General features: G+C 52.1%; 1 protein-coding gene across 3 annotated transcripts; it reads left to right on the top strand.

The window, feature by feature from the left end:
• The first annotated feature begins 163 nt into the window (after nt 1-163).
• Nucleotides 164-26,964, top strand: Mvp (major vault protein). Of its 3 annotated transcripts, none has more exons than XM_042283850.2 (16): nt 190-243; nt 3,042-3,155; nt 10,776-10,934; nt 11,059-11,254; nt 15,282-15,405; nt 15,516-15,647; nt 17,443-17,537; nt 17,781-18,017; nt 21,275-21,556; nt 22,310-22,554; nt 22,629-22,826; nt 24,019-24,405; nt 25,036-25,152; nt 25,571-25,697; nt 26,150-26,338; nt 26,693-26,964. In XM_042283850.2, exons 2-16 carry the CDS (start codon nt 3,106-3,108, stop codon nt 26,825-26,827), a joined length of 2,673 nt encoding a protein of 890 aa, XP_042139784.1. In that variant the 5' UTR covers nt 190-243; nt 3,042-3,105; the 3' UTR covers nt 26,828-26,964. The 3 variants fall into 3 exon arrangements, with proteins under 3 accessions (XP_006977132.1, XP_042139784.1, XP_076408918.1); XM_076552803.1 differs by having other exon boundaries at nt 194-243; nt 15,516-15,652; nt 17,448-17,537; XM_006977070.4 differs by lacking the exon at nt 3,042-3,155 and having other exon boundaries at nt 164-243.

Below are 26,964 nucleotides of genomic sequence, written 5' to 3'. Positions count from 1 at the left end.
CCCTCCTGTTAGGGCCTCTGACCCTTTCTAGTCTCAGTCCAGTCCCACCGTGTAGTGCCGAAGCAGAAATTGCTGAGTATGGACCCAACGGCAGTGTCTGGAGGAGGAAAAGATCAAGTTGCAGGGCCCTTTAAATATTCAGGCTCCGCCCCCGCCTGCCCAGCCCTTTCGGGAAGTCGTCCCTGGTGTTGGTGAGGGGAATTCCTACTTGCGGGCCTGCAGCAGCCAGCTACACTGCTAAATGTGAGTACGGCATGGCGACCCTGCCGGGACCCCCAAACTCCAGCCCGTCACGAGTGGGTGTCTGCCCCACTGGCTCTCTTGTGCTCCCGCTTTCCAGCGGCTTTTCTGGGGCAGTAACACCTTAGTCACAAAGGGCTGGAAGGAGGGCGTTGGTAGCTCTTCCTTGGGAGGTTTCACTTTCTAGTTTTCTGGGTTTCCAAACACCCTGCCCATGTCCTCATCCCCCAACACCTCCAGCCTCTCCGACATCGGGATCTCACAGAAGGTTGGAGGTGAGGGGTCCTTTTGTCAGGCCCAGTTACACACATGTATTAACTACTTGCTCGGGATGCTGAAGCAGAAGGATGCCTTGAGCCCGGGAGCTCCAAGCCAGCTTAGACACATAGTGAGACCCCACATCTTTTGGTTTCTGTTTTATTTATTTGACTTTTGTTTTTATGAGAAAAGGTCTCATATTTCCTAAGTGGTCTTGAACTCTGTAGCCCGGGATGACCTTGAACATCTATCTCTTCCTCTTGCCTCCCCTCCCGAATGAATGCTGACATAGATGTCTGCCCCCAGCATCAGTTTTAGTCAGTGCTGGGGATCGAACCTGGAGTTTCATGTATTTTAGGCAGAGACTCTGCAAACTGATGGATTGGGTGTGACTCAGTGTCACGAGTAACTGCATAGCTAAGACCCCGTTTTTGGCCCCTAGCACACTTCCTTAAAAAACAAACAAACAAACGGGGGATCCTTGCCAGACACAGTTCACACATCTGATCCCAGCACTTGGGCGGCTGGGGCAAGAGGATCTCCAGAGGTTTGAGGCCAGCCTGAGTTACAGTGTAAGATCCTGTCTCAAATAACAAAAGCTAATTAGCGAACGTTCCACCCTCCATTCGGGTTCCATCTCTGGTCTTCCTTCCCTGCCCTTACTCCCAGGGACTGGGCTCTGCTTTCTCTTGAGTGATGGGCATGTGAATTGACCCCCTCGATTCCCTTCTCTGTCAGGTGTAGTGGCTTCCCTGCTGCCCTGTGCAGGGCTGTGCCAACCATGGGCCCTGGCCACTCACTTGAGAACTGGCGAGCAGGATGGTCATAAGGGTAGCTTAATTTGCAGAAGGTGCAGAGTTCAGTGAGAACAAGCATCTTTGGGGGAAGAGGAAGTGAACAATAGTGAGCTCAAATGGACAACCAGCCTAAGATTCTGGGGACTTGAGAACTCTGACTGGAGCCCAGCTCTGGTAGGAGAAGGTGGTTGAGGCAGCTGTTCCTAATGTCCTCTGCTTCCTACCTGAGGACCCTTGGGACAGGGAAGAGAGGCTGGCCATCACAGGAGTTCTGGATGGCTCTCCCGGAAACTCTCTACCAATACCTTTGGCACATAGGGTATCCACCCTGCTCTGAGGTGGGGCAATTGGGCAAGACAGTTACTACCTTGAGTGCTTGGGTGCTCAGACTTCCTGTGGTGTGTGCCATACTCTCAGCTTCTTGTGTAGCAGAGGTTGGTCACTAGCTCAGGTTACAGAAAACGTTCACCTTTGAATGTCCATTGGTGCCATTTCCTGGACAGCAACAACCTCACCCATATCCTCTGTCCCATGGCCTCTCAAGCCATACTGCCATAGTGGTGACCCAGGGCAAGCCTGGTCTACTTCAAGAGCAGAATGACCGAGCTAGACCTTGGCATCTTAGGCCACAATGAGTCAATAAAAGATATTTAACATGTGGTGGGTTGGGTTGTTCCAAGTAGGAGTTGGTAGTGAGGGTTATGCCTCAGATAGAAGTTCCAGAATTTTCCTGTAAACCTTGATCCTACAGATCCTAAGTAAGGCCTGGGAGACTGTGGATAGGATTAAATGTCAGCCAGAAGCCAAGTATGAGAGCTTGAGCCGCTGGTCCAGAGTTCAAGGCCATCCTACCAGTAAAATAAGACTCCTCTTAAAAACCAAAGTGGGAGCCAGGCAGCGGTGGTGCACGCCTTTAATCCCAGCACTCGGGAGGCAGAGCCAGGCGGATCTCTGAGTTCAAGGCCAGCCTGGTCTACAGAGCAAGATCCAGGAAAGGCACAAAGCTACACAGAGAAACCCTGTCTTGAAAAAACAAAAACAAAAACAAAAAAAAAAAAGACCAAAGTGGGCCTTACAGAGAGAGATACCTCTGCGCCTTAGAGGGCTTGCTGCTCAGAGGATCTGAGTTGGGTCGCCAGTACCCACCCACACTGGGGGGCTCAGGAGTGTTTTAACTCCATGGGATCTGATAACCTCTCCTGGCTTCCATGGGCACCTGCACACTTGTACACACACGGAGAAGAGTTAAAAAAGAAAGAAGTCCCAGGCAAGTCCTGTCCGGGAGAGAAAACTTGTCTCTCGGTCAGAGGTTCCCAGCCCACTTGCAGTCCACACTTCACCTTTGACAATTGGCATTCACCTGTAACGTCTTGGGGGCAGAGTTCTGGGCTGGCAGAGCAGCTTGGCACCTGGCTTGGTCACGGTTCAGGTTAAGAGTTTCTTCTTTTGGGGTCTCACTCTGGCCTTCCCTAGTCTAGCATGCCTATGCTCCAGTATTGGGGTGTAGGCTGCCACTCCAGGCCTGGTTAAGATTTTCTTTAAGAGGGGCTAGTGAGATGGCCACCAAGCCTCACCGATGATCTGAGTTCAAGCCCCTGAACTAACACGGTGGAAGGTGAGGTCACGGAGGGAGAGTGCCCGCTTATACTGAACGTTCACCTTTTCTCAACCCCCAAGTGGACAGCGATCTCCTCGTGGCTGGGCTGGGGCACTGATTTCACTTTCACTTTCGTCTGCCCTGTCCAGACCCAGCGAGCAGAGCTGGAGACAAAGGAAGCCACTTGAAGCTAGCCAGGGGAGGGGCTGGCAAATGAAGTTTCTGTATGTGGTGTCACAGGCCCAGAATCTCAGCACTGGGAGGTGTGTATAACGAAAAGAACATGAGGACGCTCCAGGCTGGTGGGGGCACAGGTTTATTTTTGGAATAAACCTGAGAAGGGTTCTTATCGGAGAAGGCAGGAAAGTGAACTTCGGTAGTGTTAGTGCTTACACTAGGAAATGCGGGAGTTGTGACGTCAGGATGATGCTGGGCAGTCGGAACTGTTAGCCACGAGAAAGAGGCTATTCAAACCGGAATGCCACACAGGGCCTGGATGAGGCTGGAATGGGTTGTGGTGTCGTGAAGGCAGATTAGGATTCAGGGTCATTGTCACTCAACCTCACAGTCACCGTGGTGCTACCCTGGACCGGATACCCACCAGAGAAAGGAGGAAAAGTCTCCACACTCCACATGCAGTCTGATTTGATTGTTGAGCCCGGTGTGCTTACGATGGGTCCTCCCACCGGGCAGTGGTGGTGCATGCCTCAGGAGGCAGAGGCAAGTGGGTCTGTGTAGCAGGAATCTTAAAAGGTCTTATTAATAAAAACAAATCCGAGGGCAGATATTGGGGTGAATGCTGGAAGATCAGAGAAGCAGAGCAAGCCACAGCCACCTCACCTTGCCAATTCCTCAGCCGATCCTGTTTCCTCAGACTGGAAGCCTCTGAGTCCTCATCCAAATGGAGCCCAGCTGAACCGCTGCTCAAAAGCCTAAAAGCTTAACCAGCCTCAGGTTCCTGGTTCTCACGCCTTAGATCTGTGAGTTCGAGGCCAGCCTGTTGTACAGAGCAAGTTCCAGGACAGCCAGGGCTACACACAGAGAAACTCTGTCTCAAAAAACAAACAAAAAGATGAGTGCCCCCCCCCAAAAAAAAAAACCATGTAGCTTCAGGATAGCCACTTTATCCGTACCACAGAGGAAGTTCCATTGCTAGTGATGGTTCAGAGCCGAGGCTGCGATGGCAGAGCCTGACAGACTGACCTTTCCTGCTGTTGGGGTTTTGTTTTGGTTCTTAGAGACAGGGTTTCCCTGTGTAGCTTTGGCTGCCCTGAAACTTTGTTTATAGACCAGGCTGGCCTCAAACTCAGAGATCTCTACCTACCCGAGCCTCCCAAGCCATAGAATTAACAGCACACCTGGTTCTATTGAGGTTTGAGATAGTGTCAGACTGTACCTTCGGCTGCCGGGAAACTTGTTACCTAACTCAGTCCTTCAAACTGCAGCCGCTTCCTACTTCCTAAATACTGGATGACAGGCATGATCTCCTGGACCCAGGTTTCCCCCACACCCTGACATCACTCTGGGTGACTCAGGCTAGCCTGAACTAGTGGGGTCATCTTCACCTCCGGAGGGGCTTTCAGTCTTTTAGACATTGTGAGAACTTTGAAAAATTTTGGTGCTCAGACCCTACCTTCTGCCCCCAAATCCAGAGCCCCAGATTTACAGGACTTTAAGAGCCTCCTGGGGAGATGGCTCAGCAGCTAAGAGCTGGTCCTGCTCCTGCAGAGGACCTGGGTTCAACTCCCAGCACTCACATGCACATACCCACACACAGACATATCCAAGAGTCCTTTATCACTGGCTTCTATGTTGTTTATTTTGAGACAAGGTCTCATTATGTAGCCCTGGTTGGCCTGCAATTCACTATGTAGACCAAACTGGCCTCCATCACACGGAGACCTTCCCACCTCTGTCTCCCAAATACCGAGATTAAAGGCAAGTGCCACCGCACCCAGCATACCGCTGTCTTTTGAGGACCTTGACTTAACAGAAATCAAAGCTGGAACTAACTGCACATATCTAGTAAGCCACGAGAGTCCGAGACTTGTCACAAATACAGTGTTGGGGGATCAGGGGCCATGCAGGCTCCAGGGAATTGGCTGGTGGTCTTGTGCAGGGCACAGCTGTGGGGCATGGAAGGGAGTGGACAGGGAAGTGAAATGGAACCTTGTACTGAAGCAGGGGCTTGGCCTCCGAACAAAGCCGGAACCTAGCCTGATTAGCTTTGAGGAAGGCTCTTGCTGAGTCACTGAGCTGGGAGAGGCTCTCAGGCCCCCTGACTGTTCCCAGCTGGGGTGACAGATGGTGGAGAGGCCTCAGTCTCGGGGAGTGGAGCATTGTAAGATGAGGAGCCAATAGAGGCTGTGCCTGGTAGCTACTCCCACCTCAGAAGACTTTCTACAGTACCCTTCTTCCGGGTGGGGCTTCCAAACCCTGCTGGCATCCCAGGCCCTTCCTCTCGTCCCATCTGGTTTCCTGGCCTCCTTCCTTGCCATGGACCTGCAGAGGAGCCCCTGGGGAGACGCTCCCACTGGGGGAAAGCCTCTGCATTGCTGTGCCTCCAGGGCTGGGTTAGGTTGGTGCAAGACTTAGCTCCTTCCTCACTCACAGACAAGTGAGAGTTAATCCCTAATGCCAGGTGAGGAAGGAGGCTCCAGCCACACCCCTCACTGCCTTAGGAAAACTGGGCCTTGGGCGCTGTCTATTCCTGTACTGGTGAAAAGCCAGGCTTGGCTCTGGTGCGTTCTCTCCAAAGATGTCATCGCAGTGCCGGGAAAAGACTGTCGTCCGAATTTTGTAACTGCGGAGGCAGATAAAAGAACAAAGGACTTGTCTAAGGTCACCCATCGAAAGAGAAGAGCTGGGTGTTGGTGGCTCACACCTTTAATCCCAGCACTCAGGAGGCAGAGGCAGGCAGATCTCTGAGTTCAAGACCAGCCTGGTCTACAGAGCAAGTTCCAGGACAGCCAGGGCTACACAGAGAACCAATAAAAAAAAAAGTTAGGGAGAGTTAAGTCACAGTTTAGGTGGCCCCAGCCTTATGGAGTCTTGAACGCTGCTCTCCTCGAACAGGCCCCGGATTTCATATCCACAGAGGCAAAACACAGTCACATGAGCAGTAGTGAGGAGGGCTCAGGGCCGAAGGATGGGAGTCGGCACAGAGCCTGGAAGTCAGAAGTCGAGCCCTGAGACCAGAAAAGCTACCCTCCTCAGAATTAGGGAGCTTAGCCTCCTGTGGAAAAGGAGCTCAGGACAGCATCTCCGTCAAATCCCAACATGGCTGTCATGTTAAAGAAAGAGGCAGTGTGTGAGTTCCTGCGTGTGTCACAAGGACAAAAGCAGCTTCAGGAAGGACCTGAGTGTTTCACCGTTTGAGGTTGCAGTCACCGTGCCTAATGGCATGGCCGCAGGATTCTGAGGCTACGGGTCACACAGTGCCCACTGGGTACCAGGAAACAGCCGGATGCCGCTGCTCAGCTCAGCTTGCTTTCTCCTTTTGGTCCGGTGTGAGCCCGCAGCCCTTGGAGTGATGGCTGGGCTTGGTCTTCCCACGTCAGGGATCCCATCTAGAAAATTCCCTCACAGCCGAGCCCTGGGCATTGTCTCCTAGGTGACTGTGGACGCTGTCAAGTTGGCGGTGATAACCGGTGTTAACCAGCACAAGCGACGTTGCGTCCCTCTCCTGTGGGAAGCAAAGCGGACAAGCCGGGGAGATGACGACTCCCTTTAAAGTGCTTGTTGTTCAAGGGAGAGGGCCTGAATTCAGTCCCAGCACCTAAATAAAAGCTAAACACTGTGAAGGTAGCCCGACGGGGCATGTGAAGACAGACAAAGCCCTGGAGCTGGCCGGCTAGCCTGCTGGCAAGCCACAGGCCCTCCTGACCCAGAGGAGTTTGGTTGTCTCAAAAACAAAAACAAAAACAAACCAAGGTGGGACAGGAGAGATGAGGCAAGGGTCCTCCTGCTAAGCCTGACACACTGAGTTTGACCCACACGGTGGAAGGGAAGAACCAACTTTACTCCCATAGGTTGTCTTATGATTTCCACAGGCACACTGCGGCACACATACCTGCTAAATAAAATTTAATTTAACAATTTTCAAAAAAAAAAAAAAAGGGTAGATGTCACCTGAAGATAACACTCCAGGGTGACCTCCACATGCACCCGTACACACCCCAAATAACACACAAAAACCTGTCATCCTGTGTGTTTTGTTTTGGTGGTGTCTTTGTCTTGAGATAGGCTGTAACCCAGGCTGGCTTCAGACTTGCTGTGTGACTAAAGGTAACTTTACACTCCTGAGCTTCCTCTGCCTTCTGAGTGCTGGGACTGCAGATGGAAGAAGCCATCACACCAGCCCATGTGGTGCTGGAAATCGAACCCAGGGCTTCAGGCATGATAGGTAACCACTCTGACACCTGAGCCACATGCCTGCTTCAGCCCAAGGCTTCTGAATCCAGGTCCCTAACCAATGTTGCCAGTGTTTCTAATTACCTAATTTAGAGAAAGAAAAGACCAGCGAGGTATAGCTCAGTGCCAGAAAGAGAGTTTGTCTAGCATTTGTGAAATTCAATCCTCAATTCTGTCAGAACAATTCAAAATAGTAACAACAATATTGAAAACAGTTAAAGAGAATCAAATGTTGCCTCAGGGCTCTAGTCCCAATAACACCTCATCTTGTGTGACCCTGAATGACTCATAGTCTCTATCTAAGTCACAACTACTTAGAGCTATAGTATCCAAATGTCAAAATGGCATCAACCAGCCACAGTGGCCTATTTAAATTAAAATTTAAAATTTTTTCCCATGTGGGAGACTGAGCCTTGGGCCTGGTGCTCTATTGGTGAGCCACACTGCTAGCCCCTCAAATTAAAATAAAAATGTTTCCTGGGGATGTGTCTTAGTTTGCTTTCTGTTAATGTGATAAAACACGATGAAGAGACATAACTTGGGGGAGAGAAAGGTTTATTACATCTTGTAGGTTAGATTCCATCATCGGGGAAGTCTGGGCAGGAACCTGGAGGCAGGACCTGAAGCAGGGCCCATGAAGGCACGCTGCATGCTGCTGCTGCATGCTGCTTACAGGCTTGCTCAGCCCACTTTCTTTTTTTTTCTTCTTCTTCTTTTTTTTTTTTTTTTTGGTTTTTGAGACAAGGTTTCTCTGTGTAGTTCTGGTACCTGTCCTGGATCTCACTCTGTAGACCAGGCTGGCCTCGAACTCACAGAGATCCGCCTGGCTCTGCCTCCTGAGTGCTGGGATTAAAGGCGTGGGCCACCACCGCCCAGCTTCAGCCCACTTTCTTACCTACCCGGGACCACCTGTCCAGGGGTGGTACTGTCCCCAGTGGCCTGGGCCCTCCTCTACCAACGAGCAATCAAGAAAATGCCCCACAGGCCTGCCTACAAGCAATTTGATGGGGGATTTTTCTCAATTGTAGTTCTTCCCTTTTGACGCCAGCTTATGTTAAGTTGACAAAAAACTGACCAGGACAGGATGTAGTGCAGCGGTAGAGCACTTGGCCCAGCTTGTGCAAGGAAGCCCAGAGGTCCCATTCTCAACACTGAGAAAGCCAAAATGGTTTGCCCAACCATTACATGGTGGAGCATGCATGTAACTCCAGCACTCAGGAGGCTGAAGCTGGAAGACAGAGAATTTAAAACCAGTCTGCGCTAAATGACAAGATTCATTATTCAAAAAAAAAAAGCAACACTTTATTTTCTCAGATGCACTAGCCACATTCCAGATGTTCAGCAGAAGCACATATAGCTAGTCTAGAGACAGAAGGCAGAATATTTCCAGGCTCCGGAGAGATGGCTCAGCAGTTCGGAGGACTTGCTACTCTTGCAGGGACAGGACTTTGTTCCCAGCAACTGATATTAAGCAGCCCACAACTGCCTGTGTTTCTAGCTCCAGGAAATCCAAAGCTTTCTTGTGTTCTCTGCAGGCACTGCACACACACACACACACACACACACACACACACACACACACACGCACACACACGCACACACACGCACACTCAGAAGAAAGGAAGGAAGGGAGGGAGGGAGGAAGGAGAAAGTTCAGGTATAGTTTCTGGGTCAAGGCTCTGTATTGCCTAGCAAACTTAATTGCCTTTTTCTGACTCAGACAGACTTGTCCAATGTCCAAGGGGTGCTAGGTATAAAGATGGGCAGGGATAAGGGTGTGTGACATTCACAAATAAGCCAAGCACTGAGTGAAATCACCCGGATTCGGAGGTAAAAACATGGAGTGGGTGGGTACCACGTACCACCATTTGCCTCTTCTCCTTCCCTCCCCTACCTGTAATACTGTGACAGTGTGGCTGGGGCATCCACAGACCAGGGGGCGAAGAAGGGTGAGACTAGAGGGCTTTGCCAAGCTCTGAAGCCACCTGGTTTGATGGGAGTGTCGCTTGGGTCTTTTCTGTGATGGGGACCTACTTCTGAACTGTTCACCTCGGGACCACTTAGGGCACAGGAAGGGGGAGGGGTGCAGAGAGGACACCTGAATGCAGCAGCCAGGCCTTCCTGAGTCGTGGAATAAAAAGCTGCTTGACCCTGGAGGAGCCAGCAAGCTTCCCAGAGCCATGGCTCCCTGGTGTGTGCAAGACAAGGCTGCTTAGTTGCTTCCCAGAGTGATCTGCTCGCTCAGCTTGGCCTGGCTGCCCGGTGCACCTTTAGGAACTGGAAACCTTTGATCTACAGGTAGTGTGTGTGGAGGGAGTGGCCTGGAGTGAGGGAAAGGTGGCAGTACCTCTGGGCTTTGTGGGTAACTGAAGCAAGCAGAGGTGAGGTCTGGTATGGGATAAGAAAAGGAGAAGCAGGTATGGCAGAAGCCGACCTTCATTCCAAGAGACTGAGTCAGGAAGACTAGCACCCAACTATCTCAGAAGTGGGGGCAAGGCAGGAGGAGGAGGAGGAGGAGCACTGAGAGATGGCTCAGGTTAAGAGTGCTTGCAGAGGACCCAAGTTTGAGTCCTGGCACCTGTGGGAGGCCAGCTCCACATTTATTTACCCCAGGAAGTGAGGAATAAGAGATTAAGATAGAAATAGAGGGGAGAGAAAAAGATAGAAAGGAAGGAGAGCCTCGGGAGGGCCTGGATCCTTATCCACCAGCCCAGAACTGTATCCCGAAGGACTTTTTATAACAATGCCAAGGGGCAGGGCCAAGGACCTCCCCCTTGCTAGACACAGCCAAGTGTAGACCCTTCCAAACACCTGGTACTCAGGCCTGTGGTCCAGTCGTCCCCTTCTGCCGTCCTGCTGGGTAAAGGCACTAGAAAACTTAGGTAGGCTCCAACAAGCACCCACATTGGGTGTCTCACAGTTACCGCTAATTCCAGGGCATCTGATACCCTCCTCTGACCCCAGTGGGGCGCCAGGTACACATGAAGTCTACATACATACATGCAAGTAAAACATTCATACATATAAAGTACATCATATATATCCATATATATAAAGCACACACACACACATACACACACACATACACACACACACACACACACGGGCTGGAGCAATGGCTCATCAGTTGAGCACTTACCACTCTTGAGGAGGACCCAAATTCAGTTCCCAGCACCCATGTGGTGGTGGCTCACAGCCACCACTAATTCTAGCTCCAGAGGCCACTCTAAGGGCTCCTGCATGCAAGCACGTGGTGCACATAAACTCATGCAAGCTAATACCCATGACATAAAGTAAAATATTTAATTTTTAAAAATCCGAAGAGGAGGAGGAGGTGGTGGGAGTAGGGTGAAGAAGGGGGTAATTGGGGGAGCTGGAGAGGGAAGGCCATCTTTGAACTGCCCTGCCTTGTCCCAAATGCCCTGTGTTTATCTTTTGTCTTCTCTACCTATCCTCCATGCTGCAATCAGGTTTTCCCGGGGCGTGGGATTCAGCATGGCAACCACAGCAACTGAAGAGGCCATCATCCGCATCCCCCCATACCACTACATCCACGTGCTGGACCAAAACAGCAATGTGTCCCGTGTGGAGGTTGGACCAAAGACTTACATCCGGCAGGACAATGAGAGGTTGGTGTAGAGCTGTCCCGGCTGAGGAGAGCCTGGCTGGCAGGAATGAGCCTTGCCTCGGTGACTTACTGCATCCTTTGGAACAGCATCCCTGGTCCTCACGCCCTTTCTTACATTACTGCAGGGTACTATTTGCCCCGGTACGCATGGTGACAGTTCCCCCACGCCACTACTGCATAGTGGCCAACCCTGTGTCCCGGGACGCCCAGAGCTTGGTGTTATTTGACACCACAGGGCAAGTTCGGCTTCGCCATGCTGACCAAGAGATCCGACTGGCCCAGGACCCCTTCCCCCTGTACCCAGGGGAAGTGCTGGAGAAGGTACTTGGCTTTTCCTTCCTGCCAACTCTGCCTGCCCTGCCGCTTTTATTGCTAGGGCTCCTGCTGCCCTCCCGCAGGAAGACAAAGGGCCTGTGGGCGGGGTTAAGGAGGAGGGGTGTTTATGGATTCTCAGCAGGGGCAAAGTTGACTGGCTGCCCCTTCACCCCCACTACCCTGCTCTCCACACACACCTCAGACAGACTTACCCTCATGTCACAAGATCCATCCCCAGATGCCTGTGACTGTTTCCATCATCACGGCCAGACCCTCATCCATGTTGCCCTCAGGCCTGAGCTCCCAAGCAAGGGGATCTACTGCAATTTCTTTAATAGTTCTACCTTTGCCTGCACGGTGTTTTCTACCTTTAAACTGACTTTCTCTACAGACCAGTGCCTTTTGGGTTGTCCTTACATTTTATTTACTTATTTATTTGGGGGCTGGGGTGTGCATGCATGCTACCAATTGCATGTGGAGGTCAGAGGACAACTTGCAGGAGTCAGTTCTTTCCTTCCGTCGTGCGGGTCCCCGGGTTGAACTCAGGTCATCAGGCTCTGCAGCAAGTGCCTTCACCACTGAGCCATCTAGCCAGCCCACTTTTAAATTTTCCCCTTTCTGCAGCGCTAAGGATAGAACTCAGGGCATTGCGTATGCTAGACAAGTGCTCTGTATCCACAAGCCCTAATCAGTGCTTTTTGCTCTTGAGTGCCTAATAGCGTGACTCCGGGAGAGCGCAGAGATGCACACAGCTGGGGAGAGGGAGGATGTAGAGAAATAATGAGGGGTCAGTGAGATGGCGCAGCAGGTAAAAGCATTTGCTACATCTGCCTGTCAACCTGAGATCCATCCCCCAGACCTGATGTGGGAAGAGAACTGACTCCTGTAAGTTATCTCAGACTTCCAGACGTGCATGGTAATTCATGTACATCAACACACACACACACACACACACACACACACACACACACACACACAAGAGAAAAAAAAATTTAATGAAACTAAAAATAATGAGAAATGATTAAGACAGCAATCATTAAAGAATCTAAGTGGAAGTAGGGCGGTGGTGGTGCACGCCTTTAATCCCAGCACTCAGAGGCTGAGGCAGGTGGAGCTCTGTGAGTTCAAGGCCAGCCTGGTCTACAGAGCGAGTCCAGGACAGCCAGGGCTACATAGTGAGACCCTGTCTAGAAAGAAAAAATAAGAAAACAAACAAACAAGAATCTAAACCCTTGTCTGACCTCTGACCGGCTGAGTCCCGCCCTGGGTGAGGAGTGCTTGAAGTAGTGAGAACGGATCTTCAGAAGCCTCGGAGCCTTAGCAGCAAAGCTGCCCGTGGCTGCCTCATTTTCACCCCCTTCCCCTACAGACTCCCAGAGATGGTCCGTCCTCTCCCACCCAGACAGGAGCGCTGGGGTGTCACAGAGAAGGCCCTCCCATCTCCCGTCACTGTTCACACTCTTCCGAGGCTGGCAGCATTTGCTGGTGGCATGAGGGCATTTTCTGATTCAGCCTCCTCCTTAGCCGTGACCATGAGAGCAGCTTGGTCTTCAACTTTCCTTTTGTTTTGCTTGCTCGTTTGTTCTTGGTTTTACTTTGGCTTTGAGACAGGGTTTTACCTCACCATGTGACCCTGGCTTGCCTAGAACTCTCTGTTGTGGACCAAACTGGCCTTGGACTTGTGGTAGTCCTCATGCCACGGGCTCCCAAGTGCTAGGATTACAGATCTACAGTACCACATCCAACTCCAGGTATTTAAAAAGAAAACAGACTATTTGATGATGGTGATGGTGATGATGGTGATGATGGTGATGATGATGATGATGATGATGGTGTGTGTGTGTGTGTGTGTGTGTGTGTGTGTGTGTGTGTTAGCACACAGTGACAGAGTACACGCGCAGCTCAAAGAATAGCTTGTGGGTCCCAGGGATCAAACTCTGAATGGTCAGGCTTAGCTGTGAGTGCCGTTACACACTGAGCCACCTTTCCAGCTCCCCCAGATTTTTGTTTTATTTTGAGACAGCAGTCCTGGCAGGTCAGAAGGCAGAGATCCACTTGCCTATGGTTCCCAAGTGTGGGATTAAAGGAGTGTGCCATCTCACCTGGCTTCCCCCAGATCTTGCAGAAACGAATGAGACTTGCCAGGTGGGAGGGTGTGCACATTAGTCCTTTGCAGGCTTTTACTGTTGGCCTGTGGGTCTGTTTCCCAGCTGTCTATGGCTTTCTCTCTCCTGTCTGCTCGTTCTTAGCAGTGTGTACTTGACGTCTCTAAGTTACTCCTTCACAAACCCCTCTGGTCCCACCTCCCACCTCCACTGAACTTCCTCTGGCAAAGCCCTAAGACAAGCCAGGCGTGGTGGTACCTGCCTGTCATCCCAGCCTTTGAGAGGCAGAGGCAGGAGTTCTAGGCCGGCCTGTGTCCACATTGTCCCTGTCCCTGCTGCTTTCATAGTCTGTCCTCAGCCTCCTGTGCACCCCCCTGTTCCTGTGTCCTTAGCCACTCAGGGCTGACGTTCGGGACTCCTGGCTGCGGCTGGGAGTGCTCTTCTAGAACAGCCTCATTTCAGACATCCGAACCCCCCAGTTCTCCTCTTCCGTGTTCTCAGTATTGGTTAGGGACATCACTGGGTAACCAGGTGCCCAAACTAAACTCCTGCAGGGCCATGGGGGACAAACTGGAAAGAATCAGTGCGGCAGCCAGTGGACTGTTAGGAAGGTGTTATTGTCTTCCTAGTAGTTTAAAGGGGGAACATGGCCGGGAGACAGCATGCTTGTGATACAGGAGACAGGAAGTGAGGTGAGGTGTGCTGGCATGTGCCCGGGAGAGCAGAGGCAGGAAGATGGTGATTTGAGGACAGCCTAGGCTAGACAGAAGCTGATACATGGTCTGCCTCTCTCCAGTCCAGTGTGAGGCCAGGGGGTAAAGTGCCTGCCCACCTTCTGCAGCCCATGCCAGTCTGTCATGGGGAACGCGGGCATTACTTGGGCTCATGTCTTGACTCCATTCGCCAACAGCTATGTGGACTTGCCCCGCCCCCAACATGTCTGAACCTCTTTCTTTCCTGCCTGGTTTAGAATATTTTCAAAGACCAAATCGAGTCCTATTTGTAAAGACATTTCTGCAAACTTTCAAGTTGTCAGTTTTTGTAAGGCCTCCCCTTCCTGCTGGTTGGAATGCTGTGAACATGAGGCAAACCAAAAGCAAAGCCACAAGATTAAAATCTGCGTTGTAGAACACTTACTATAGTCCCGCTCTCCTCTGTCTCTCTTTCTCTCTCTCTCTCTCTCTCTCTCTCTCTCTGAGACAGGGTCTCATGTAGTCCAGGCTGACCTAGGACTTGCTGTGTAATTGAGGAGGGTCTTGACTTCTCTCGCTGGCATTGCTCAGGTGCTGTGGTTATGGGCGCATGCCCCTATGCCCAGCTTTACGTTTGTACTTTCAAATTCCTTCTAGAGCAGTGGTTCTCAACCTTCCGAACACCGCGGTCCTTTAATACAGCTCCTCATGTTGTGGTGACCCCCAATCATAAAATTATTTCATTACTACTTCATACCTGTGATTTTGCCACTGTTATGAATCGTAATGTAAATATCTGATATATTCCTGAATATATTCACGCGATAGTCACAAGCCGCAGCTTGAGAACCGCTGTTCTAGAACATCCATGCAAACCAGGTCCTGTAACTGTCATTGTTCAGCTTCCTGATGTCTCCCCCATTCTCCACCAGTTCTCCTCACTCTTGTCCTCCATAGAGGACAGTGTTCTTGGCTCCTCAGTGGTGACATCCTCACTAGTTCTTCAGATCAGGTGGCCTTGGGCCCACCCTACCTTATACATTCCACTGTGGTTTTAATGGAGATGACAAAGATGGACGCTGTGGAGCTGGATGTGTGGCTTGGTGATGATGCACCCGATTTGATCCACAGCAGTGCGGCCCTCCCAGAGACTGAGGCTGTGGACTCTGATCTCCCGAGGATCAGGCTTGAGCCCTGGGATCACAGCTCAGACACTGCATGACCCTTTCCTCGTAGGACATCACCCCGCTGCAAGTGGTTCTGCCCAACACTGCCCTGCATCTGAAGGCCTTGCTGGACTTCCAGGACAAGAATGGAGACAAGATCATGGCAGGAGACGAGTGGCTATTTGAGGGACCTGGTGAGTTCCGTCTCCGTCTCTTCAGCTTTGTCTGAGCCAGGGCTTCCTGCCTCCCTGCAGTAACCCTGATATCTCTGGCTGTCGGCATTGGCTTCCTCCTCCTTCCCCAGGCACCTACATCCCCCAGAAGGAAGTGGAGGTCGTGGAGATCATTCAGGCCACAGTCATCAAACAGAACCAGGCGCTGCGGCTAAGGGCGCGGAAGGAATGCTTTGACCGGGAAGGCAAGGAGAGGGTGACAGGTGAGGTCAACAAAGGGCACCGCTGGCGGGTGGGCAGGAAGGGCTTCCTGCAGGGGAGGAAGAGAACCATGTGAAGCCTGGGCAGGGTTCTCCGTGTGCGTGTGTGTGTGGGGGGGGGGGGGGAGGGTTGGTGTTGTTTTTGTTTTGTTTTTTTGGTTTTTCGAGACAGGGTTTCTCTGTAGCCTAGGCTGGCCTTGAACTCACAGAGATCCACCTGCCTCTGCCTCCCAAGTGCTGGGATTAAAGGTGTGCGCCACCACCGCCCGGTCTGTCTCTGTCTTTCATTGTTTGTTCTTATTGTTGGTTTTTCTTTCTTTTTTCATTTTTCTTTATTAAGAAATTTTCTACTCACTCTACATGCCACCCACAGATCCCACCTCCTCCCTCCTCCCACCCCCTTATTGTTTGTTTGTTTGTTTATTTATTTATTTATTTATTATATAGAAGAGGGTGCCAGATCTCATCACAGATGGATGTGAGCCACCATGTGGTTGCTGGGAATTGAACTCAGGACCTCTGGAAGAACAGCCAGTGCTCTTAACCTCTGAGCCATCTCTCCAGCCCATTGTTGGTTTTAAGATTTAAAAAAATATATCATCACCCTATTTTCATATGTATGAGTGTTTTATGTATGTCTGTGCACCACTTTCATGTCCGGTGCCCATGGAGGCCAGAAGAGGGTGTCTGATCCCCTAGAACTGGAGTAACAGGCCCAGGCCGTTGTGAGCCACCATGTGGGTGCTGGAAATTGAACCCAAGTCCTCTGGAAGAAGAGCCAGTGCTCTTAACCTCTGAGCCAGAGAAGAGGCTCCCCAGGTCTATTGTTTTTGAGACAGTGTCTCATGTAGCCCCGACCTGGTATTCATCTTGTAGTCCAGGATGGCTGCAAACTCATGGCAATCCTGCCTAAGCTTCCTGACTGCTGGATTATAAGTACGTTGTTGTTTTGTTTTTCAAGACAGGGTTTCTCTGTGTAGCCCTGGCTGTCCTGGAACTCACAGAGATCCACCTGCCTCTGCCTCCTGAGTGCTAGGATTAAAAAAGTGTGCCACCACACCCAGCTACCCTCCCCACTCTTTACCCTAAACTGTGGGCAGTGGCTACCTCTTACCTGGTTCTAGATCAAAAAGTAAGATGTTCAAATCCATCTGCCTGATGTTGGTTGAAAATGATGGATGGTATTTTATTTAGGCCCCTGACAGCTGTGAGAGCCCTGCTGCCCCATTTTCCACATGGCAAGACTGAAGCCCTTGCCCAGGGTCTGTGGCCAGGCAGGGTGAGACTGGGTGACTTGCTGCTGGTACGCTCGCTGCTCCAATAAACATGACACTCGCAGGCCCAGTAGAGGGCCTTCTGCCCATTGCAGGAGAATGGAATATCAAGTCTTTGGTGCTTAGAGACAGCATCGCAAGCTGGAGCTGGAGAGGTGGCTTGGCATTCTAGAAATGCCTTAGTAGTTTTTTGGGTTTTGCCTTTTGAGACGGGTCTCCCTATGTAGCCTAGGCTTAAAAAAACTCCTGATCCTCCCACCTTAACCTCATGAGTGCTGGGGTTATGGGTATGCGCCACCAGGCCCCGCCTCTAAAGGGCTGTTGTTGTTGTTTTAGATCTTCTGGGATAGAGGTTACTTTCCTCTGGCCTCATAGAAAAGAGTGGCTGAAAGTACCTTGTCAGGCGCTCAACCCTGGAGTGGGGGGTGGTGGCGGCTTTTCTTTGGTCCTGTCACCTAGGCTGTGTGGAGAAGCCAGGGTGGGAGGCTAGCTGTGCTGACTCCTCCTTCCTGCTCACGACCCAGGTGAGGAGTGGCTGGTCCGATCCGTGGGTGCCTATCTCCCGGCTGTGTTCGAAGAGGTGCTGGACCTGGTGGACGCTGTGATCCTTACAGAAAAGGTCTGTGCTCTGGATGTGGGTTAGGGAATTGGCTGGGCAGTGCTCAGAGAGGCAGACAATGTGCCAGGAAAGGAGAAGCAGCAGCCCTCAGGTCATAGGTCAGATCTCCAGAGGACAGCCCTGGAGCATCCTCCAGGGTAGGTGGGCACTGGGACCAGTTAGGGGCCTACGGTATTCCCAAGGTGCTGGCAGAGGGAAGGTGTTGGGGAGGCCTCCACAAGCACCCCGTGTTTTTTCCTGCAGACAGCCCTGCACCTCCGGGCTCTGCAGAACTTCAAGGACCTTCGGGGAGTGGTCCACCGCACTGGGGAGGAGTGGTTAGTGACCGTCCGGGACACAGAAGCCCATGTGCCGGATGTCTATGAGGAGGTGCTAGGGGTGGTACCCATCACCACTCTGGGACCTCGGCACTACTGTGTCATCCTTGACCCAATGGGACCAGATGGCAAGAACCAGCTGGGACAAAAGCGTGTTGTCAAGGTAAGCCACCCTCCTCCCCAGAGCTTGTGAGGATCAAGACCCTTGAGTGACCAGAGGTCTTCTAATTTCTCTCCCTTCACTTCTTCTAAACTGTACACACATTCTCAACACCGTCAGTGCTTTTACACACTTGGGTTTACATTCCTGACACACTGCTCTATTCACTTCCCTTAGTGGTCCTGGGTTTCCTCTTCAGACCTGATGGACCTGCTGCTGCCACTTCTGGAAACTTCTGTCCCCACCTAGAGGTCCTGGGATTTGCTCCTCCATGTTCCAGAACCTTTTTCTTCTGTATAAGACAAACCTCACAGCCTCCCCACCTTCTGCCCTCCCCCGCCCTCCCCGGCCCCCCTCCCCTGCCCTCCTCCGCCCCCTGTGACAGCTTAGCAAGCTGCCACCACAAAGACAGGGACTAGACAGCTTAGGCCTTATGTGGATAAGATTTGGACTAAAGCTACTCAATGCACTAGGGAGGTTAAGGCAGGAGGATCAAGAGTTCAAGACCCAGAGTGAGCTCTGGGCCACCCCAACACATGAGATGTTGTCTAAAAACGGAAGAAAAGAAAGGGGTTCAGGAGGTAAAAGCCAAGACCGCCCTTTTCAGACATGGTGGGCCACGCCCTTCATCCCAGCACTCAGGAGGCAGAGGCAGGCAGATCTCTGTGAATTCCAGTCCAGCCTGGGCTACAGAGTGAGTTCCAGGCCAGCCAAGGCTACATAGTGAGATCCAATCTCAAAAACAAACAAACAAAACAACCCAAGTGTCTATCATTTGATGGATGGATGGATTTTTAAAAATGTGGCATATCAATATGGTGGAATTTTTAAAAAAGTATTTTTTTATACCACAACAAAGACTGAAAACAGCAGCTAAGTGAAGAAGCCAGACATGAAAGGGCAGACACTGTATGATTCTATATATGTAAAATGTCCAGAATGTAGAAATCCAGAGGCTCGGGCTGTAGATTGTTGGTTGGAGATGGATGGGAGCCGCGGGTACAGGTTTCTTTTCAAGGTGATAAAAATGTTCTAGACTTACACAGTTGAGACAGTCAAGTGGTTATGAATCTACTAACATGAGTTTCATGCTCTAAATGGGTAAAACTTGTGGACTATATCACAATAAAAACAGTCCGGAGCTGAGGAGCAGCTCAGTTTGGTGACAGGCAAGCATGGGGCCTGAATTCTTTGCCTCGTCCCCACTGGCATGGGGCATGCACCTAGAATCCCAGGGCTGGGGCAGGAGATCCTGGAGGATCTGTGAGGCTTGCTGCCTGGCCAACCTAGTCTAGTCATTGATCCCCAGGTTCCAGTGAGGGACCCTGTCTCAGACAACCAGGGAAGGCTGGCGGGGTGGCTCAGTGCATAAAGATGCTTCCCACCAAGCATGATGATCCAAGTTCAGTCCCCACAACCCATTTGGTAGACTGGGAAAACCGACTCCTGCAAACTGAACTCTGACCTCTACATGTGTGCCACGGCATGTGCACACATACATGCAAAATATTATTAATAGTAATAAAGCAGTTTAAACATCAATCTTAAAAAAGTTAACTGGCTTCTGAGGAGTGGCATCTAAGGTTGACCTCTGGCCTCCACACATATCCACACACACATGCACACATACCCTCCCACCTAAACACGCATACATACACATACAAACACAGTCAGCACTCTTTATTCACAAGTCCCACATCGATGATTCAGTCAACAGCAGACAAAAAATTTTTAGAAAAATTCCATCTGAACAGAAAATATGTGAATTTTTCTTTATTATTTTTCCTAATCCAGCCTTTACATGGTATTATCATTAATCTGTAATCTACATATGATTTATATTTAAGGTTCATAGGAGGATGTGTGGGCTGTATCCATAAGGGACTTGAGCACCACTTTGGGGCTTTTAGGTGAGAAGTTCTAGAACCCATTATACATAGAACACAGATACAGAGAGAAGTCTGTATATTCCTTAAAATATAAGCTGGGCCAGATGTGGCACACATCTGTACTCACAACACTTAAGAAGCTGAGACAGAAGGGCTGAGAATTTGAGGTCAACCTGGGCTACACAGCAAGACCCCTTCTCAAAGGAGAGAAGAAAAAAAAAGCCAGTGAAGTGTACAGCTGTATTCCCACCTAGCTGGGAGCCTGATACAAGAGTCCGGGAGTCCACAGCCAGCCTGGGCAACATGGCGAAGTTCCACACCATCAACACCACCAATAAACTGCATAGTAGCAGGTCAGATCTGGCCCTGTGACCAGAGTTTGCCCACCTGTAGCACGAATCTTAAAAGGTCTTATTAATAAAATCGAACCTGGAGCCAGGTATTGGGGTGAATGCTGAATGATCAGAGAAACAGAACAGTCCACAGCTACCTCACCTTGCCAATCCCTCAGCTGATCCTGTTTCCTCAGACTGGAAGCCTCTGTGTCCTCATCCGAAATGAATCCCAGCTGAACTGTTGCTCAAAAGCCTAAACTTAACCTTCTCTAGTTCCTGGTTTTCACACCTTACATACCTTTCTGCCATCACTTCCTGGGATTAAAGGCGTGAGTCACCATGCCTGGCTGTTTCCAGTGTGGCTTTAAACTCACAGATATCCAGAGGGATCTCTGCCTCCCAAGTGATAGGATTAAAGGTGTGTGTGCCACTATTTTCTAGTATCTATGTCTATCTAGTGGCTGTTCTGTTCTCTGACCCCAGATAAGTTTATTAGGGTGCACAATATTTTGGGGAACACAATATCACCATACCCACCCTCAAATTCTACCAGATCAATAAAACAAACCGTGGGCGAAATGAAAAACAACAATAGGTTAAATAAATATCATTTCCTTGTGACCATCTTATTTTCTTCGGGGATTCTTTGTTTTGGTTTTTGTGACAGGGTTCTCACTTTGTTACCCAGACTGGCCTTGGACCCAGGATGGTCCTTCTTTAGCTTCCAAAGTGTAGAGATTACAGACATATGCACTGAACCCAGCTTAGGGTAATTCTTACCTGTTTAGCCTGAGGACCTAGGTCCCGACCATTTACAGACTTGACAAGGTGAGCTGCCAGCGTTTGTCCAGACAGAGAGACAGGCGCTATGACGGGGGTGTGCTGGGCTTCCGTCTTCGACACAAGCCCAGCGCAGCGTGTGGATGGGGAAGTGGCCCCCAGAAGAGCCGGCTCGAGGTCGGCAGAGGCGGCCAGCCGGAAGGCTCTGCTGAGGCCTGAGTGGCTCCGCGTCCTGACCTCCCCTCTTCCCCACTAGGGAGAGAAGTCCTTTTTCCTCCAGCCAGGGGAGAGGCTGGAGAGAGGCATCCAGGATGTGTACGTGCTGTCGGAACAGCAGGGGCTGCTGCTGAGGGCGCTGCAGGCCCTGGAGGAGGGGGAGGACGAGGAGAAGGTCTCCCACCAGGCGGGAGACCGCTGGCTCATCCGCGGGCCCCTGGAGTACGTGCCGTCTGCGAAAGTGGAGGTGGTGGAGGAGCGCCAGGCCATCCCTCTGGACCAAAATGAGGGCATCTATGTGCAGGACGTCAAGACCGGGAAGGTACCAGCTGGGGGATGGGAGGGGCCAGCGGTGGCTTCCTCTGGGCAAGCGGGCGATGCTAATGGGAAGAGGCAGGTTGGGGGAAGGATCCAACAGCACACACAGCAGCAGCCAGGTGGCTGTCGGGCAGATGTGAGGCCATTTCATACTCCATCTGCTGTCTTTGTGCTAAATGTTTTAGAGTTTCCAGCTGAGAGGATGAACTAGGCTTTAGGACAGGGGTTCTGCCCTACTGCAGATGTGGTCCCAGCATGAAGGTCACACAGGAATACGGCCCACATCTCCTTTGCTGCTTCACCTAAAAAACCTTGACCTTGGTTTGACTAAGGACTACATTGGCCACCTCTTTCCCTGAGGATCTAATGTAGAAACAATTCGGAGTCCAAGACGATGTCTGTGTATATGAGGTACTTCCTAGGGTCACATCTGTGGCTGTGATGTCCCCCATACTGCTCCATCAAGGGAAATCCTAGAAATACTATCAAGCACTTGCTACATGCCAAGTGCTGTTCTTTGAATTAGACTTGTGAATGCTCCTCATTGTGTAACCTGGATGGCCCATTATACAGATGAGGAAAGTAAAGCCTGGGCATAGCTTGAGAAAGCACCTCGCAGATGGCAACCAAGCTTGAGTGCAGCCTTCCTGCAGAGACCTCCTTTAACCAGGATACTGTGATAGCCCTGGACAGGGTCCGCTCAGGACACTAGGGGTGACATTCTCCCTCCTACCCTCTCCGAAAATTCCTTTCCTAGGTGCGGGCTGTGATCGGAAGCACCTACATGCTGACCCAGGATGAAGTCCTATGGGAAAAGGAGCTGCCTCCCGGGGTGGAGGAACTGCTGACCTTGGGGCATGACCCTCTGGCAGACAGGGGTCAGACGGTCACGGGCAAGGCCCTTCAGCCCTCAGCTCCAAGGAACAAGACCCGAGTGGTCAGCTACCGCGTCCCACACAATGCAGCTGTACAGGTGTATGACTACAGAGCCAAGAGAGCCCGGTGAGCAGACAGAAGGCCTCTGCGGGGTCCCAGGCGATGCTCTCAGAGGGTCTGACTTCCCCCTTTCTCCACAGAGTGGTCTTTGGGCCTGAGCTAGTGTCCCTGGACCCTGAGGAGCAGTTCACGGTGTTGTCCCTTTCTGCTGGGCGGCCCAAGCGTCCACACGCTCGCCGTGCACTCTGCTTGCTGCTGGGACCTGATTTCTTTACTGACGTCATCACCATTGAAACCGCAGACCATGCCCGGCTGCAGCTGCAGCTTGCCTACAATTGGTGAGACTGGGACCCGGGGGGGGGGGGGGGGGGGCAGCCTCAGGAACGAGGAGGGCAGAGGCAGGGTTCAGCGCCCTAGACCAGGAGGGCGCTGGGAGTTTAGGAAATGTGGGGAGGGTGTGGCCTAACCTTCTTGAGACACACAAGCCCCACAACACACATCACAGGGGGACTTCAGGGCCCCAGTAAAAGGGGACTACCCAGCTTATTGCTGCAAGTTGTGAGACAAGATTTCTCTACAGCCCTGGCTGTCCTCCCTGGTGTTGGGACTAAAGGCTTCTGCAAGTTTTTTTAAGAGAATTTTTTTTTATAATCAGTGAACATGAGCAGTGTGAACCTGCAGCCAGTATGCACTGCTGGGTCCTGTCCCAGCTGTGAGCAGTGTGAACCTGTGGCCAGTATGCACTGCTGGGTCCTGTCCCAGCTGTGAGCAGTGTGAACCTGCGGCCAGAACACACTGCTGGGTCCAGTCCCAGCTGTGAGCGGTGTGAACCTGTGGCCAGAACGCACTGCTGGGTCCTGTCCCAGCTGTGCTCTCTGCCATCTGGGGATCCTGTATAAGGAATGTTGTGTTTTCCTCCTTTTCCCTCGCTGGGAAATGAAGTTGACCTACTTCACAGAGCACTGGAAGGCTGTAATGAAACACTGAATGCTGGGATGCTGGGGGCAAGAGAATAACTTGTCTTCCGTGATGTCGCCACCTCTAAGTTGCATATACTCCAGTAAATAACTCCATACCAATGCTCATACAAAGGGCCCGAATTAACTCGGGGGGTCATTTAAAAAAAGTCATAGAGTGAGGTTGGGAAGGAGGGGTCCAGGGGGAGTGAGAGGAAGAATAGAGGAGGTACTGGGGTAAGTGTGATCACACTGACCAAGGCAGAGAGGGAGCTGGCCTAGTGACAGTGAAGAGCACAGACCCTGGAGCCATCTTGCCTAGATTCAAGTTTTGTCTTGCCACATGTGGTGTGACCTTGAATTTAACACCTCTAACTCTTTATTTCCTCTTCTGTAAAATGGGGGAATAGGTATCTCCACCGTAGGGACTCTGAAGATAGGACATAGGTGCTTGCTGGGCACAAATTAACATCTCCACTGTAGGAGCCCCAGAGGATGGGTGTTGAAATCCTGCTCGGAAAGGCTATCATTTCTTGTGGGCAAACAGCTTCCCACTCTGGGCCTCTGTTCACAGGCACTTTGAGCTGAAGAACCGGGATGACCCTGAAGAGACAGCGAAGCTTTTCTCCGTGCCCGACTTCGTGGGGGACGCATGCAAAGCCATCGCGTCCCGAGTGCGAGGGGCCGTAGCCTCCGTCACCTTTGACGACTTCCACAAGAACTCAGCTCGCATCATTCGCATGGCTGTTTTTGGCTTTGAGATGTCCGAAGACACAGGTCCTGATGGCACACTCCTGCCCCAGGCTCGCGACCGCGCCATCTTTCCCCAAAATGGGCTGGTGGTCAGCAGTGTGGACGTGCAGTCTGTAGAGCCTGTGGACCAGCGGACCCGGGACGCCCTTCAGCGCAGTGTCCAGCTAGCCATTGAAATTACCACCAACTCCCAGGAGGCAGCAGCCAAGTGAGTGGGGTGGGGCGGGGTGGGGGGGTGGGGGGTGGGGTGGGGCGGGAGAAACCTCAGCTAGTGCCTAGACCTGAATAAAGTGGCATTCACAAATGGTCTGCCTGCTGCCATCTGGTCCCCAAGGGTCTATTCTCTACCCAGCATGAGCATTAAAACAGGACGTTCCCGCTCCGGTGGCTTCCCACTCTTTTCAGGGCCTTCCAGGCTCTCCAGGAGAGTTCCGCCTTCCTGTCCCCGGCCTTCAGCTTGGTCCCACCTTGGGCCTTTGGAAATTCTTGGCCTAGTGTACTTTTTCAGGCCCAAGGTCACCTCCTCGGAGGACCCCTTACTTCCTCCTGCAACTCTCTTCCCACTCATCCACTTGCTCCCAGGTGCTCATCCGTGTCTGGAAGCACCCTAGCCTGTTTTCGTCCCACGGGAGGGTGCTCCCAGGAAAGCAGAGCCATCCCGCATGTCTGCCTTCCATAGGCCTAGAGCTGCGCTATGGCCGCTGCCCTTGCTCATTGTTCTGGGTCCAGGTCCATGTTGAGTGCTTGGGGAGGGGGCCAGGGTCAGTCTCTGCCCCAGGTGCTCCTTTCTCAGCTCTGGCCTCACACTACCATCTCATCTGCTCTTGTTCTTGCCCAGGCATGAGGCTCAGAGACTAGAGCAGGAAGCCCGTGGCCGGCTTGAGAGGCAGAAGATCTTGGACCAGTCAGAAGCCGAGAAAGCCCGCAAGGAACTCTTGGAGCTTGAGGCTATGAGGTGGGCCAAGACTTGGAGGTGGAAAGACTGGCCGGTCTGAGGGTCTTGGCAAAGCTGCTGGGCTCAGGCAGGGGTCGGGGTGAGAGGCAAGCAGAGCACACTTTCAGACATAAATCAAGACCCAGGAAGGGCTGAGGATGTGCCTTAGAGGTAGGGCACTTGCCTATCACGTACAAGGCTCCACCCCCAGCATTGGAAGAAAATTAAAAATCATGGCCCAGCAGGACGACACAGTGGGTCAAGGCCCTTGCTCCCAAGCCTGATGACCTGAGTTCTCAGGGACCCACCCAGCGGGAGGAGAGGACCGATCCTCACAAGTTGTCCTCTGACCGTCACACCTGTGTCATGGTGCCCCCCTCAAGTCCCTGGGTGGGTGGGCTTTCCTTCTAGGTCTCCCCCAACTCTGTTTCCCCCGCAGCATGGCTGTGGAAAGCACAGGGAACGCCAAGGCAGAGGCCGAGTCCCGGGCCGAGGCTGCGCGGATTGAAGGGGAAGGGTCTGTACTGCAGGCCAAGCTGAAGGCGCAGGCGTTGGCCATTGAGACGGTGAGCTGGGGGTGGCTGCGGAAAGGGTGGCATTGGGGCCGGGGAGAGGCCCGTCGGTTGAAGGCCCCGAAACCAAGCAGGATACCGAGTAGACAGCCTGACACACAGCGCTGCTCAGGCTCCCAGGGGTCTGTCAAGTCTGCACTCGGTAATGGAAGACGGGGCTCATTAGTCATCCCACAGCTGAGCGCTGAAGCGTCGCCCACCCTGTGGTGTGTGCTTTACATCCGTGACCTCATTCCATGCTTGAGGTACCTGTCACCTCCATTTTACACTGCGGCTTGGACTGGGGGACCCCTTCCTAAGAGTCACCAGCTCAAGAGTGGCCTAGCTGGGGTTTGCACCTGAGGCTCCCTTCTACCTCAGTTTCCCCCAGGGTTTCTGGCTTGGGTGATTTGCTGGACAGTTCCTAGGCTGCATGACCTCAAGCTGGCCTGGTCTCCCCCTTCCAGGAGGCTGAGCTGGAGCGAGTACAGAAAGTACGAGAGCTGGAACTGGTCTACGCCCGGGCCCAGCTGCAGCTGGAAGTGAGCAAGGCGCAGCAGCTAGCTGATGTGGAGGCAAAGAAATTCAAGGAGATGACAGAAGCCCTGGGCCCCGGCACCATCAAGGACCTGGCTGTGGCCGGGCCGGAGATGCAGGTGAGACAGAAAGGCACAGAGGGAGAGTGGATGTTGGCCTGGGAACCAAGGAGGCAAACGCGTTTGGGGAAATGCTGGCGGATGGGGAGGGGTTGGGGAGTGAGCTGTCTCTGTGACCTGTCGTCGAGCACCATGCGATGCCGCACCAGCATCAGGCACTGTCCTAGACCCTGCCAAGCCAGCGCTGTGAGGGGGACAGAAACAGAAGAGACATCAGCACCTCAGAGTCAGGAAGGGTGACGCGCACGGGGTGACGGTGGCTGGTTTAGGAGGGCCCCTCCAGAGGGAGCAGCCGAGGTAAAGCACCGGTTTCTGAGGGGGCTTCTTGCCTGACTTGATCCTCCCACCCTGCAGGTGAAACTTCTCCAGTCCCTGGGCCTGAAATCCACTCTCATCACAGATGGCTCTTCTCCCATCAACCTCTTCAACACGGCCTTCGGGCTGCTGGGGCTGGGGGCTGACGGTCAGCCGCCGCCAGCACAGAAGTAACGTGGCGGCCAGCCTGGGGAAGGGTGGCCTTTGCCAGTCTCCTGCTCCGATCTCTCTGAAGCAGCCGCACCGTGCCTTAGGTCAACACTGATTGTACTGACGATAGATAAAATAAAACGATAACTTTGGAAATTCAA

This window comes from Peromyscus maniculatus, chromosome 1 (genome assembly GCF_049852395.1).
Source record: "Peromyscus maniculatus bairdii isolate BWxNUB_F1_BW_parent chromosome 1, HU_Pman_BW_mat_3.1, whole genome shotgun sequence".
Lineage (NCBI taxonomy): Eukaryota > Metazoa > Chordata > Mammalia > Rodentia > Cricetidae > Peromyscus > Peromyscus maniculatus.
The sequence above is the reverse complement of the archived record's forward strand: the minus strand, read 5'-3'. Positions and strand labels throughout refer to the sequence as shown.

Bases quoted from the DNA above. Each gene is read 5' to 3' on its own strand.
- Mvp (XM_042283850.2), top strand. From the start codon at position 3,106: ATGAAGTTTCTGTATGTGGTGTCACAGGCCCAGAATCTCAGCACTGGG. The intron at 10,935-11,058 runs GTTGGTGTAGAG...ACATTACTGCAG, and splicing joins ATCCGGCAGGACAATGAGAG to GGTACTATTTGCCCCGGTAC. The intron at 17,538-17,780 runs GTCTGTGCTCTG...TTTTTCCTGCAG, and splicing joins CTGTGATCCTTACAGAAAAG to ACAGCCCTGCACCTCCGGGC.